At 52.0% G+C, this 13,920-nt stretch overlaps 7 protein-coding genes across 7 annotated transcripts; 5 read left to right on the forward strand and 2 right to left on the reverse strand.

The window, feature by feature from the left end:
- Window positions 1-93: 93 nt before the first annotated feature.
- On the reverse strand, window positions 94-2,609 carry AYO21_02506 (hypothetical protein; the record flags this gene model as incomplete). Its single annotated transcript, XM_022652484.1, has 5 exons — window positions 94-742; window positions 835-1,092; window positions 1,164-1,468; window positions 1,983-2,488; window positions 2,555-2,609. The coding sequence occupies 5 exons, from the start codon at window positions 2,607-2,609 to the stop codon at window positions 94-96; spliced, it is 1,773 nt and encodes a 590-aa protein (XP_022515172.1).
- Window positions 2,610-3,637: 1,028 nt separating this feature from the next.
- Window positions 3,638-5,517, forward strand: AYO21_02507 (hypothetical protein; the record flags this gene model as incomplete). The annotated part of the gene is made up of 2 exons (XM_022652485.1): window positions 3,638-3,653; window positions 3,704-5,517. 2 exons carry the CDS (start codon window positions 3,638-3,640, stop codon window positions 5,515-5,517), a joined length of 1,830 nt encoding a protein of 609 aa, XP_022515173.1.
- Window positions 5,518-5,977: 460 nt separating this feature from the next.
- AYO21_02508 (hypothetical protein) lies at window positions 5,978-6,940 on the reverse strand (the record flags this gene model as incomplete). The annotated part of the gene is made up of 2 exons (XM_022652486.1): window positions 5,978-6,544; window positions 6,596-6,940. 2 exons carry the CDS (start codon window positions 6,938-6,940, stop codon window positions 5,978-5,980), a joined length of 912 nt encoding a protein of 303 aa, XP_022515174.1.
- Window positions 6,941-7,406: 466 nt separating this feature from the next.
- AYO21_02509 (hypothetical protein) lies at window positions 7,407-8,378 on the forward strand (the record flags this gene model as incomplete). Its single annotated transcript, XM_022652487.1, has 4 exons — window positions 7,407-7,617; window positions 7,696-7,943; window positions 8,015-8,271; window positions 8,333-8,378. 4 exons carry the CDS (start codon window positions 7,407-7,409, stop codon window positions 8,376-8,378), a joined length of 762 nt encoding a protein of 253 aa, XP_022515175.1.
- Window positions 8,379-9,823: 1,445 nt separating this feature from the next.
- AYO21_02510 (hypothetical protein) lies at window positions 9,824-11,165 on the forward strand (the record flags this gene model as incomplete). The annotated part of the gene is made up of 2 exons (XM_022652488.1): window positions 9,824-10,025; window positions 10,108-11,165. 2 exons carry the CDS (start codon window positions 9,824-9,826, stop codon window positions 11,163-11,165), a joined length of 1,260 nt encoding a protein of 419 aa, XP_022515176.1.
- A 178-nt stretch (window positions 11,166-11,343) lies between these two features.
- On the forward strand, window positions 11,344-12,834 carry AYO21_02511 (hypothetical protein; the record flags this gene model as incomplete). Its single annotated transcript, XM_022652489.1, has 1 exon — window positions 11,344-12,834. The coding sequence occupies one exon, from the start codon at window positions 11,344-11,346 to the stop codon at window positions 12,832-12,834; it is 1,491 nt and encodes a 496-aa protein (XP_022515177.1).
- A 238-nt stretch (window positions 12,835-13,072) lies between these two features.
- AYO21_02512 (hypothetical protein) lies at window positions 13,073-13,744 on the forward strand (the record flags this gene model as incomplete). Its single annotated transcript, XM_022652490.1, has 1 exon — window positions 13,073-13,744. The coding sequence occupies one exon, from the start codon at window positions 13,073-13,075 to the stop codon at window positions 13,742-13,744; it is 672 nt and encodes a 223-aa protein (XP_022515178.1).
- Window positions 13,745-13,920: the final 176 nt, after the last annotated feature.

Genomic DNA, 13,920 nt, shown 5'->3' on the forward strand with positions numbered 1-13,920 from the left:
AACGCAGACGAAGCGTAAAAGATAAAGAGCAAGGATCGAGCATATTAAGCGTGTAAAAGGCAGGAAAGGTATATATTGATCGCATTCCAAGATTCAACCTGACCTAAGCAATGGCGTCTCTTCCGATGCTTCCTGTCCTGCTGTTTCTTCAGGCTCGATACTAGAATTGTACTGCATCCGCCTCTTTAACTCCTCCTTCTCCTTCCTCCTCCGGACAATCTCGAAATAGCTGCCCATGACCAGCAACGTGCCCTGCAAACACCCAGTCACGAGGTAGACGCCCCAAGCCGACCATCCTTCCGGCCCCAGCCTTGCCGCAAGGCTAGCGGCCCAGACGAAGCTGCCGGGTGTCTGGATGCACATCATCGGTATACTCAGACTCCCCACCCTCTTGAGATTGAATGTGGTATATATTTGTGGAAAGTACTGAATGCTTGCGAGCCCTGCGGACGATATACCAAGGAAGTTGGCCCATGATTGTGCATGGAGGGGCGCGGCGTAGATGAAATAGAACGACAGGATCGCTGTCACCGCGGCATGCAAAATGCAGACTGCCACAACGACGAGAGCCGTGCGGTATGATGGGGCAAGGGGTGCGGTTTGCTTCACGGGGGACGGTGGAGCAGCGTCTGGTGCGGCGGAGTAGGCGGGAGGGTTGGGCTCGAAGCTGCTTGCGATGTCCTCATCGAGAGGTGTGGGAGGGAGTTGGTTCCGCGGAAAGAATATCAGAAACAAAAGTAGGCTATAAGATTCTTCGTGTCAGTGTCTCGCTCCGACGCCCGAGGATGGCTTGTACCACAAGCTTGGAGGGCAGCGGCAGAGGTTGTTACTCACATGACTCCGAAACAGGACCACTGCACGCCCACCTGTGCGATCCCTAGCAATCCAGCCAGACAAGCAAATCCATCCACTTCACGGCAACAAGCGACGTCGGCTCGCGATCTCGGGAGGACAAGGATGTTCGCAAATGCGCAGGTGCCGCTGGTGGTGCCGAGCAGGACGAAGTACGGAGACAGTCCGAAGGAGGAGCGCAGGCGGATAATGCGAATATGTTGCGGGAGGTAGGATATCAGGATACCGATGAGGATGAACCTATGGAGGGCGGGATGTTAGAGTCGGGGGCGAGATCAGATGGGACTGGACAGGACAGGGACAAGACGAACAGAGAGAGGGCGAAGTTGGTGTAGCTGACTCTTGCGATTTCCTCGCAGTGCGGCTCCATGGCGGAAAGCATGGACTTGACAGCCTGCGGCAGGAAGACTATTGTGGCGAAGTCATCTTTGAGTCCTTTGGGGTGGTGAGGCGATGGAAAGTGGTGAACGGGATGGTCGACAAGAGGAGATGATGTTGATGTTCCGAACAAGGCTAGGCATCCATCATCCCGCATTAGGAGAGCAATTGGTGCTGCCCTAGTGTCAAGGAACGGGAACTGCTTCCACTCCAGGTGCGCCAGCAGCTGTGGGGGCAGCTAGCCTATCTAGTCATAATTGCCGGAACTCTCTTTTGGTGCCAAGGCGGACGCTATTAACAGCGAAGGCTGGCTCAGGGCTTGCCTCAACAACACCTTCGCTAACATATCTCGCTTTCGCAGAAGAGATGGGCCGTTCGGTTGGACTTTAACTCAGAAGTCCATGTCGCGATCAATAGGAAGCAACGCAGAGGCTGACACAATGTCTGGCGGTTTGGCACGACCGCCGGGTATTTACACCATCGTGGGCCCCCTCCCTCTTCTTTTCTTTCCCTGGGTTCGTCTTCTTGTACACAGGCAACGGCTTTGGAGCTTTCTCCTCGCCCGTGTGCTATCCCGTCAGAATTTGTGGGACTTGTTCCTGGAGACGAGTTTGACCAAAAGCTATCTTTTCTGCAACACGCCTCTTAGGTGAGTGGTACAAGATTGACCAAAGCAACTATGACGGTTCCAATGCTGGCCTAGATGTGCTATGTAAGTTGGCTGTAGCAAGACCGTGAAAGCAACAGCATACCTTTATACCCCCGACAGTGAGAGAGTTTGCAACTCCAGCGCCTGTAGCCGCAGAAGCCGAAGCTACGGCCGCGGTATTCACGGTAGTAGCTCCAGCACCTTTTGCGTCACAATCATAGGTCCTGGGGCTAGAGGCAGAAATCCGCGTGTTGTAAGTTCCAGTATAGTTCTCAGTAGGGACAGTCTGTTCGTAGGCGTCACAGCTAGACAGCCATCCTTTGTACAGGGGCCTATTCAGGGCAGAAGAGAGGCTGCAGTAGCACATGGAATCATAGCTGTCTGGTGCTGTGGCGATTTCTCTGGTCGGGCAAACGGTCAATAGCACATCGAACAGGCTGTTGCAAGCTTGACCGTTGGGATCAGTGGTTGGGGTTTCAGAAGCGCTTTCGTAGGCGCTAATCTCGGACGAAAAGGAGCTCACGATGGAAGCAAAGTAGCTGGACAGGCCGGCAGAGTCCGTCGGGAGAGCGGTGGATAAAGTGGTAGGCGCTGGGGTTGTCTGTCCACCTATCCCCAAGAGTTAGCTTTTCGTAGTTGTGGTCAACGGAGCGATGGAGTAGAGTTGTCGCATACGAGTGCCAATGCTGAAGGTAAGGAGAGAAAGAAGAATGGCGATGTTGGGATACATTGAGAGTATAGAGAGGCACCAGAGAGGGAATCCTGGCCACGAAATCAGTAAAAAGTGGAGAGATGACTGTGAAATTGTATCTTCAAGACTTTGAAGATCAGAAAACCAGAGGAATGGGCTTCTCTATCTTTTTCTATCTTTATATGACTGGGCCAGAGCCTCACAGACGACAAGTCCACAATCTGCTCGCTCTGGCCGGGGAAACCTGAGAAAAGCCAATGGTAAATCTTGGATTGGGGCAAGGAATACCCAATAGAAGATGCACATGTGTTTTGGGACCTTTGTAGTTCGAGTTGTTTCTTAGGCTGACTCTCGTCTAAGAAGTACGAAGTTCACGTAAATATGGGCCCCCCCTAAGGTCAGCTCCTCCTTTACCAGCCAATCCCCCTTGCTGGAGCCCACACCTATAGTGACTTCTAGACCTTTTGGGGTTAACGGAGTTGGGCATCGTTCTTCAGGTGAAGCGAAAGGATGGCAGACCTTGACAGTAGTCTGTTTCTGCTCAACCCGACCATGAGGCTGAGTCGGCAATAATAGCCTAACAGCCTCGAGTCTTCACAGCCTGATGTGGTGGTTGCTTGACCAAGGTGGAATAATCCTTCAAAAGCAATTGCTCGTGTTATTGTCGACCCATCACTGAAACTGCTTCCTTGATTCCTGTCCTCCATGACATTCTACATGTACATATCGAGCCACTAATTGACAGAGAATGGCACCAGCCTCACTGCCGGAGAACAAAGCCTTGCTCCCAAACAGCAACACCAAAAGGTACGCCATCAAGGTAGACGAATATCAACAACCATTTCGCTAATGATGATGGAGAGGGTCTGGCACAGCGAATGACCCGAAAGCTGCTCGAGGAGCAAGCAATCAGCACAGAGACAAGCGAATCTTTATAAACCGCACTCTTATATGCATCTTTGTACCCCCTGCAATTCTAGTATACTTCATATGGACGTATCTGACGTGGCTACGACCCGGAAGCAACGTCGCACTTGGTACAAGCGGAGTCGTTCCCAATGCCCAATATGTTTGGTGGTCTTGGTTCGTCATTGGTACCTTTGGGCTGAACATCTCCAACTACTGCCTTGCAGGGCTGGAACCGGCCTTGTTGGATGCATACTTCGCGAGAGCTAATGCCAACAACGATAAATTGATTTACCACCTCGACAAGTCATGGAGTACGATCGGTGCTTGGAAGATTGCCGTAAGGTGCCTCTGGGATGCACTTGCAAGCTGCAAGTGGCTTCGAAGGACCCCAGCAAGTTCAGCAAGCCCAGCAAAGAGCAAGAAGCCGATGCCAAGTAGGGTGTGGGTGATATTGTTCAATCTCAGCGTCCTGTCCTGGACGTTTGTGTTGTCCGGTTTGGCCATGAGCGTGACGACGGGGTTCGTTCGAGGCCAAAGTGCAAATGCCCGAGTTCTCGGAGTCAATGAAACAACCATGAACACTCGGAACCCACCAACGGTATTGGATGCGGCGTATCAAGGTTGGCGATACGGGACTCCAGCGCAGATCCCGAGTTGGGGATCCCTCTACACCGAGTCGGGAAGCACACTCCTGACCAATTCATCCACACCCAATACGCTCCCTGCGGACGCCAGCCAGGGAATTTTCCTGGCCCCGCAAGCTGCAATGCCTGTTGTGGGCTCGGCCTGGGGTCTGCTACTCAAGTATAGTTGCACCCCTGTCTACCACATGGACGAGTTCAGCATCTTAAACTATCGGATCAATTCGACCAGTCCACGCTATGTGACTAACTACACCGCCGTGCCTGCTGATTTCGAGTTTATGAATTTCGGCAATGACACGGCCGCGCTGTACTACGCCAATGCCCTGGGGAATGCTAATTTCTACTATGACCTGGACATACTATTTGGACCTTGGGCCGCCAGCCCTTCGATCAACGTGTTGAGCCAATTACCGACGTACGGCGGTGATGGCACAAGTTTGAATGCACTCGGCTTTGCAGAAGTTGGCCTCATCCGAGGCATCGAAGACCTCGAAGACCTCAGTCCCGGTGCAGGCGTCGGCTACAGCCAGTACCCATTTCCGGACCAGGATGGGAACCTTCAGCCGAGTTACAATGGATTGGAGGACGTGGACTTCTTGGAGATCCTTCTGTGGCAGGGTGGATATGACAACAAAATTTCCAAAGTGATTGAACATCCCATACGAGGACTTGAAAAAGAACACCATTTTCAAGAAAAGGACTTGCTCGCCATCGGCATCCAGTGCAAATCCTCCTCGGTGGCCGGCCGTGCTGACATCAATGGCCTCACTGGCACATTCACCGACTTTAATCGTGCCGACTCGAAGGCTTCTTACTTGGTCGACGTCCCTCGACTCGGCATTGGAATGCCGGCCATGCTTCTCCCGGGCATCAGAAGCAATGCTTCATTTGACATATACAATTTTTCCTCTCTCACAACCCCACTGCCAGTGGAATACTACCCTGGGGGGCAAGAGTACAAACTGATGGGGACCGATATCGAGTGGTTAGAGCCATTGTTTTCGGCAGCGGACATGCCTGTTGAATTGAATCGCACAGGTTTTGTCACTTACACGAGACTGATGCAGCGTGCCGATCTCCAGCGTGCGCTTGAGGAGGCATACAAGCACTATGCGCTGGCGCTCATGTTCTACGGCCAGGAAAACACGGTGGATGAATGGCCCAACCCCACGCTGGATCCAACGGTGAGGCGGCCCGTCCTTGTCGACGGCGGAGGAGTTCCTCCGTTGCTCGTTCTTGTTCTGTTTTCTATCTGGGCGTCCGGCTGCTCGGTACTGGGGCTCGCCTACGGTTTTCGGAAAAGGCACAGCGCCACTTTTGACACGCTTGCCTTTTGTCAATTTTGCAAGCGCCGAAAAGCTGACCGTGAGCGCATCTTGGGGCTGTCGTCTTGATCCGTCAGTACCAGGGACTATGTCTAGGGCGGGTAGGGAGTTTATCACTGGAACTCCCTCGACATCAGACAGTAGCATATTGGAAGGGGGAATAGTACTACTCTACTTTAGTAAATGGGGATTCCAAGTGAAGCAGTTTGTCGTACGGGTTTCCTACAGGTCTCCGAACCTTTCAAGTCACTATACCATTATCCCCAGGCATTAAGTTTCCCACTATCGTCAGACGTCACATAGGAGTGCGGAGTGAAGCAGTCGTCTTTTTGGTCTCAGAACTCCATGGCGCGGTTGAGAGGAAGCAACGCAGAGGCTGAGGATCCAATCTTTACGCCTGTGCCAAAGGGAAAGGCTTTGGCAAAAGATGATCTCCCGTATCTCCCATCACTCCTCACAACTACTACTCACAGGATCCTTTCGAGCACAAAGAGGCTTATCTGAGCTCCTTCTCCGGCAGGGCCCATACTCACTGGCCAGGGCCAGGGCCACCTCCTTGACTCTGCCTCTTCGCAGCCTCCAGCATCTGCTGCTCCTTGCGCAAACGCGCGATCTCCCTCTCGTTCGCCTTGATTTTTTGATCGCGCTCACGGCGCTCTCTCTCCTCTCTTTCCTGATTGGTCTCCTTCCGGGTCGAAAACCATGTTGCAAACGTGCCGAGACATTCTTTCACCCGTCCAAACAACATCTTGAACTGGTCGGTGATGAAGTGGGCGCCGAACATGATGTCGACCAGGCCGTCGATGGCATCGCAGACGAAGAAGTTGCGCTTGAATGTGACGGACGATCCTTTGACCCGGAAAACCACGTCTCGGAGCACCCCGGTCACCGGGGTGAGGTGGCCTGAGACACTCCGCAGACACGGGTCGACGAAATCCTGCGAAATGTCCTGATAACGTCCGATCTCTTTGGCGTATTGGGACGACATGATCAAACCACCTGGGACCTTGAGTCCAGTGTCGAGATTTGCGAGCGCCGGTGTCTTGAGGCTGCCCTTCTCATCTTCAAAAAGACAATCGCGTCCATCGAAGATATCCTAGTCAGTATTGTTAGCCGAAAATTCTGTCTTTGCCATTGGGAGGCCCACCGTATCGGGCCTTGAATTGAAATCCGTCCAGAATGCTTCATTTCTGCGTTTGCCCCGACCTCTTCGATTGTGATACCGATACTCGCTCCGTAAATTGTAGCACAGGTAGAGCCCGTGACAATTGACAAAACCAGAAGAATCACAGAGTTTGCAGGTGGGGAGGGCAGCAAGGGCTGCCTGATATTCATACCAAGGTTGTCCGTCGCTATCGTTAATTAAGAAAATGGTGTCGAAGGTCTTGAGGAATGCGTATGGTTCATCAGGTTCCGGACTCGTCAGGGGGGCGACATATGGATGTTTAAGGGGATCTAGACCGGGCTGCAGGTGGTGTAGATCCGATTCCATGGCCTCCACGGAATGCTGGAGAGCGCTTGGTCTAGTAGTTGTGGTAGTAGATGGAGATAAACAGCGCTGACAAGGTTACTACTGTATTAGAATCCAGCAGGCCCCGGAACTACCGCTCGCCAAAAGGTTGTGTTGTAGTAAGTGGTAATCTCAGCTGAAAGCGAAGTTGAAAAAGGGTTTCCTGTAAGGCTGTATGTGTTACGTGCACAGCCTCACTCGAGTCTGCCATGGCTCGGCTACTAAAGTACTAGTGAGGCAGTCAGAACGCAGCGGCTAATCCGAAAAGGTGAGTTCAACTGGTCTCAACAACCAGACAACACCATAAAAGAGAGACAAGTTCGGTGTTCGCCATACTGCTAGGAGTAAGTGCTTGATAGGAGATGGAGGGCTACACCAAAATAGCCAGCTTCATGGGCAAGCATCCCGAATCCGCCCAGGTTCTTCGTTTCAGTGACTTGAATCTCAGATGCAAAACATCCTCTACCTCCAGGCCGAGATATATGGGCTGCGAGAAGACCTGCGGAAAATCGAGGCCCAGACCCAAAATGCCTCGTCGGATGATTTGAACGACTTCGCTCTGGACTGGTTCACGTTGGCCAGCACTCAAGACGAAAATGGCAGAGTGAATCAACAATGGCAGAAATTCCTGCAGCTGCGGCTACTGTTGAAGGAATACAGTAGATATGCCATTTCTTGCTTCTAGCTCTTCATGCCGTGATTGTTGCGTAGCAAAGACTGACGACAGTGATGACAAGATGAAGCAGTGATACAGTACCACCAGATGTCAGAAATGCCGAAACCCAGCACCAACGACTTGGCAGGGTTGCAAGAATGGCTGCGAAGGCCAAGTTTAGGAGCCGTCTATCTCACGGGTCGGGATCGAGAGGTGTGGTCTCAAGGGACGGACCTCGTCGCCATCGCAGACAGGCCACGCTCGAACCGATTAAGGAGTTGGATTGCAGATTACCTGGTCCCAGCGCTACACCGAATAGGACGACATCTTGTAAGTGTTGTTTGTAGACTGTCTATCGCTCCTTTGATTTTCTGTGCCACTGACGAGTCGCCGCCTCCCAGAGGACAATTCGTGGCGGCAACTCCGAGTTTGGCACCAATTTTGCAGAATATTCCGACACAGCCATCACCCAAGCAGCGAATCTGTTGGGGACAGTGCTTGCCTCGCTCTTGCCTGTTGTTGCCATCATCGTGCTTTACCTGATAGAAGGAATGGGCATCCGTCTGGGACTGGTTGCCGTCTTCAGTGCGCTTTTCTCAACGTGTCTGTGGTTTTTGAACGATGGGAGATTGATTGAAGTGTTTTCAGCAACTTCTGCGTGAGTCGACTAAGTCATACTACATACTAGTTGGGGCATTCATTTAGCTAACAGTTGACAGGTTTGCAGCGGTGCAGGTTGTCTTTATTAGTGTGAGTGGACAATAGTATTCAGTACTACTTGTTGGAAGGAGATTCGGATGTATACTTAGTACTAGTAGTTGTTGAACATCTGCTACTACTAATAAACCATGGAAGATACTATCAATGCGAACCAAATGGAGTTGTAGTGATAGAAGTATGTCCCGATTTGGGTGACATATTTCTTTCCTAAATCGGCCAAAATCGATCCAAAAGCAGTTAAACCCAATTGGTATATTTTCGTGTCGCGTTTCACAGTGCACAATGCATCTAATTTTGCGGCAAAGGTTCTGTTATTTGCATAGCATGGGTTGACCGGCCAAATCCATTGGACTACAATACTGGTTCCAAGACTGCTACTGCGAAATACCTATATTCAATGTATCGATAATCTCTGGAGACATGCTGCACTCGGTGAAGCTTCATACTTCCAAAATAACTTGGTAGTACTTTGCTTTCTGAGATCCGGGGAAGTATCAAAGTAGTATCAATGATTGACAAGTTGGAATCTCCTCTGTCGATGGATCACTTTGTCTGATTCCATATTCCAACCGACCGCCGACTCAGGTAAGTGCACGACTGATGGCTCCATAATACTATCCTCTGATCTAATTTCGATGTGTTTTTGATGTTGCTGTATACTAACTAGGTGCAGCTTTGATACTGCGTCTGATGCATATTAAATGTACATTGACCAAGGCATCAATGCATCAGTCACAGGCAACTAACTATAGTAGTAGCAAAAATACAAAACCAGATGAGATTGCCACTTTGGATCTGCCCTCTGGTTCCGGCCTAAAGTCAACCTGCTTCAACAGGAAAACAAGTGTTGTTATTTATGTCCAAACGGCAGCATCTCGTCTGGGATTGCAGTTGAAAGTAAATAAAGTGTCTCTCTCGTAACCAGTTACTACTGGTACCATACCGGGGAATTAACCCTCGTAGGAACCAAATACTGATACTACTTTGATGCTACTTTGAACGCAGCCTGAAGCATCGAACACATCTAGATATCTTGACTACGATACTTACTAGTAGTACTAATAGCTTTTGGCCTATCTTACACTATCTCCCAAGGACACGCATCAATCTGGTAGTGTCACACAGCTCAGAAAGAACTTTACCGAGGACGAGTACTTGGTACTCAACCCGCACCGAGGGTCCAGGATGTTTCCTTGCTCCCAACAACAACTCAAGTACTAGTACTAGTACTAGTAGTACGTCTGTTAGTATGTATATACTTGGTATGGTTGCCACCGAGCCGAGGGTCTGGATACCACAGCCGCGGGACCCACGAGAAGCCATCCCACGTAACCCCGGCTCCTCCCCCATACGACTAGTACTCTATTTCCGAATTGGGTTCCCCGCCCTTATAGTATCTCCTGGTGCAATACCTTGCTTGCGCCTGCAATTTGCAATTTGCTTTACTTGCTCTCACGGCGGTCTTATGACTCGGCTGGATACTCCTCGCAATGGCACCTCCAACGCAGCAGCGGAAGTACGACATCGTGGTCTTCGGGGCCAACGGCTACACCGCCAGGTTGTACGCTCAGTACCTCGCCAAGTACCCCATTCCCGGTGTCCGGTGGGCGCTCGCGGGGAGGAATGCCGCCAAGATTGAGGCTCTACGAGACAGTCTCAAAGAGGAAAATCCAGACTGTCAGATAATACCAGGTTAGTAGTAAACAACATCCCACCCAATCTTTGACTGGTACTTATTTTTGAGGCCGAATTTACTAACTAAAGTGATTCCTAGATGTGCAACAATGTTCTCTCTCGGAACCCGATCTGGACAGTCTGACCAAAAGTACAAAAATCCTCGTCAACGGCGTCGGTCCGTACTCGACCTACGGTGAAACGGTGGTCAAGGCGTGCGCAGAGAATGGCACCGGCTACTTCGACTGGTCGCCAGAGACCCCTTGGATCGAAGAGATGATTGAGAAATACCAGGACATGGCAGAAACCAATCGAGCGCGCATCATCCCTGGCATTGGCAACTCCAGCGGACCGTCTTCGATCCTGGCGCACCTCGTGGCGAAGGAATTCCAGACCAGGTACGAAACGCCAGCCAGAGAGATAATATGCTCGTTTTACATGAAGAACATGGCCATGAGCCAAGGGTCCTTGAGCACCATGCACGCTGTCACCGAGCGGTACGGCACTGGCCATTACTCATCTCCCAAACCCTTCCGGCTACTGCCCAAGCCTCTGGCACAGGCACCATTTCCACAGAAACCATGGTTTTGCGCTGCATGGGACCCGGAGCTGGGATATCTCGCATTGTCCTATCCTTCGTCGGGGAATGAAGCCGTGGTCTATCGTGGCCGGTACCTGGAACCGTCAATCTTCCACCCGGACTTGGTCTATCACGAATACGCGCCTGTCAGCTCAAAAGCCGCGGCGATCGGGGTATACCTGGCCAACAAATTAGGCATCGTCATACTGGGCAGCTTGCCTACAAATGTCTTGCGTTCGTTGATGAAGCTGGAGCCTGTAACGCCTGAATCGGGCATTGTGAGACAGGACGAGTCTTTAGACCTCCACACAGTTGCACGAGGCGACAAGAACGCCAAGGTCTTCAACCACAAAACATTCGTGAGGGCGGATTGGCATTATGATGGTAATATGTATTATCATTCCGCAGTCCTGGCTGTGGAGGCGTCGGCCGTGTTGTTGGATCTCTGGGGGATGGATTTTGGGTCCAGCACTGGTCCAGGGAAGCCAGGCTTCGGCTTCCTAGTCCCGGGGTGTCTTGGGGATTCTTTCGTCGAGAGACTGAAGAAGGTGGATGGCCTGACGATTGAGGTTTCGTAAATAAAGTATACACAACTGCTTTGTTCAATACGTCGATCGAGACGATCAGTCAGACACGGAGATACGGGTGATCGCTTACCCGTCTTGGCGATATCGAACTGATTCTGCAAAGTCGCAGACTAGTAGAACATAGTATTCTTTGATGTTAGCACCAAGTAGTCAACCCCCATCCCACAACATGCCGGGCCTCCTTCATACGTCGAATTGGGTGGATGGCGTCCATGCTATTCCCTCCACCGACCGAATACAGGTCATCAACCCCGCCACCGAGTCAACGATAGGCACGGTAGACGCCACATCGCGAGAGGTTGTCGACGCAATCATCAACGACTCTTTGCGCTCGTTCCGCCAAGGCAAATGGTCCCGTGCAGACGCGTCGGAAAGATTCTCTGTTTTGTCCAAGGCGGCAGTGCTGCTGCGGTCACGGATCCCAGAGTTCGTGGAGCTCGAGACACGCCAGACAGGCCGGCCTATCCGTGAGATGCGTGCCCAGTTGGCGCGTATACCGGAGTGGCTGGAATATTTTGCGTCGCTGGCTCGTGTCCACGAGGGACGGGTCACACCCTTCAAGGGACCGGTCATCAATACCCTCACACGCCTGCCACTAGGCGTGGTGGTGCAGATCACGCCCTGGAATCATCCTCTTCTGATAGCAACCAAGAAGATCGCTGCCGCGCTCGCGGCGGGGAATGTGGTGGTGGTGAAACCCTCCGAGCTGGCACCGTTGTCGGTCCTGAGGCTCGGCGCCTTGTTCCAGGAGGCCGGACTACCAGATGGAACGTTGCAGATCGTGTGTGGCTACGGCCGCGACACGGGCAGGTTCTTGTGCGAGAACCCGTTGGTGGCCAAGATTGATTTGACTGGTGGGATCGCCACGTACAAGGCCATTGCCTCGAGGGCTGGCGAAAACATGATCCCTATCACGGCCGAGCTTGGTGGGAAAGCCCCGGTATGTCTTCTCCCGAGTGTAGACGTCGAGCACGCCGTCAGAGCTGCGCTGTTTGCCAGTTTCATTGCAAGTGGGCAAACGTGCGTGACGGGAAGTCGGCTACTTGTGCACAAGGACATCTATGATCGCTTCGCAGAGTTGTTGGAGAAGAGAGTCAGAGCCCTGCGGGTAGGCGATCCGCAGGACCCGCAGACACAGATCGGGGCGGTCATCTCGCAGGCGTCTCAGGCGAGATGCGCCGCGTTCGTGGACCGTGCCGTCAAAGATGGTGGCAAGGTTCTCTGCGGCGGCAACGCAACGACCGTGGCGGGGAAGGGGTTCTTCTTCGAGCCCACCATCATCGAAACACATCATGGCTCCGATCTCTCATGCAATGAGGTCTTCGGCCCGGTGATTGCGCTCGTCAAATGTGAGTCGGAGGAGGACATCATTCGCGTTGCTAATGACAGCCCTTTTGCCCTGGGAGCGTCGGTCTGGACAAACGACATCTCACAGGCACACCGGATGGCGGAGAAGATCGAGGCCGGTATTGTCTGGATCAACGGACACCACCTCAATGACCCTTCGTCACCCTGGGGAGGATTCAAGGAGAGTGGCATGGGAAAGGAGAACGGCGTCGAAGCCTACGAGAGCTATACAAAGGTCAAGAGCACCGTCATCAACTATGGTATTCCACCTGCGTGGTTCGACGAAGAGGTTGAGAATGCACGGTATGGGTGATGATGTTCTTGTTTGGTATTGGATAACGGACATACGTGACCTTCAACTAGACTCGAGGGCATACATACACTTGGAGTCACGGGCTCTTGGCTTGTACGACCATGCAAGGGGTCAGCCTAGAACTTTGAACTTGACTTCAGTCGACGCATCTTCACAGCGCTTCATGTACTTCCTTGGCTCCTACGTCTTGACTAGCCCTTCTCCGTACGCATATTTATTCTGACACAGTTACTCGTCAATGAGCATGACCCTCCTCGGTCGAGGAGCCAACGGTACCGTGTACCAATTGACACCCTTTATTGCGGTCAAGATAGCACGTACCGGACCTTATGAAGAAATAGACCATCTACACGAGCAAAAAGTCTTTGAACTGCTGGAAGAGCAAGACCGAATACCCTTTCTGATCGAGAGTTTCTACCGGACACCGTTGAGCACATTCCTGGAGCTTGCCGACGAGGGAAGCGTCGCTCAACATCTCAACCGGTATCAAGAGCGGCTCGGTCCGCAGGTTCTTCGAGTCACAGAGCACCTTGAACCTCTGACGATTCGACGGTGGATGGCACAGTTGTGTCTCGCGGCTGCGGGACTTGAGAGAATCGGTCTGACGCACGGAGACATTCGCCCGCACAACATGCTCCTCGATAAAGAGTGGGACTTGAAATTGAGCGACTTCGACCGCGCCATAGGGATGGGGGAGGATATCCCAGTATTGACAGAGCCATTCGGACGACGTCTGCACGATGGAGAGGACGGCGTCAGTGGTACTTATGGCAAATCGGGTGCGCACACAGAAACCTTTGCCATCGGATCTGTATTCTATACCCTCCTACGTGGACACGAGCCGTATGAGACTGAACGATGGGGCCGTGACCACGATATTATCCTGATGGACAAGTTTGAGAACAAATAATTCCCGCCTCTTGATGATACGAGGGAGGATGGTATTATACAGAAGTGCTGGAACAGAGGATACAGCCAGGTTCAAGAACTGTTGGGGGAGTTCCCACAGATCGACAGGCGTGACAGGAGAATTGATGATCATACACGCTCGATTCGAAAGCGGGAATGTGAGCAATGGATTGAGAG

The sequence above is a fragment of the Fonsecaea monophora genome, assembly GCF_001642475.1.
Source record: "Fonsecaea monophora strain CBS 269.37 chromosome Unknown Scaff11, whole genome shotgun sequence".
In the NCBI taxonomy this organism is placed as follows: domain Eukaryota; kingdom Fungi; phylum Ascomycota; class Eurotiomycetes; order Chaetothyriales; family Herpotrichiellaceae; genus Fonsecaea; species Fonsecaea monophora.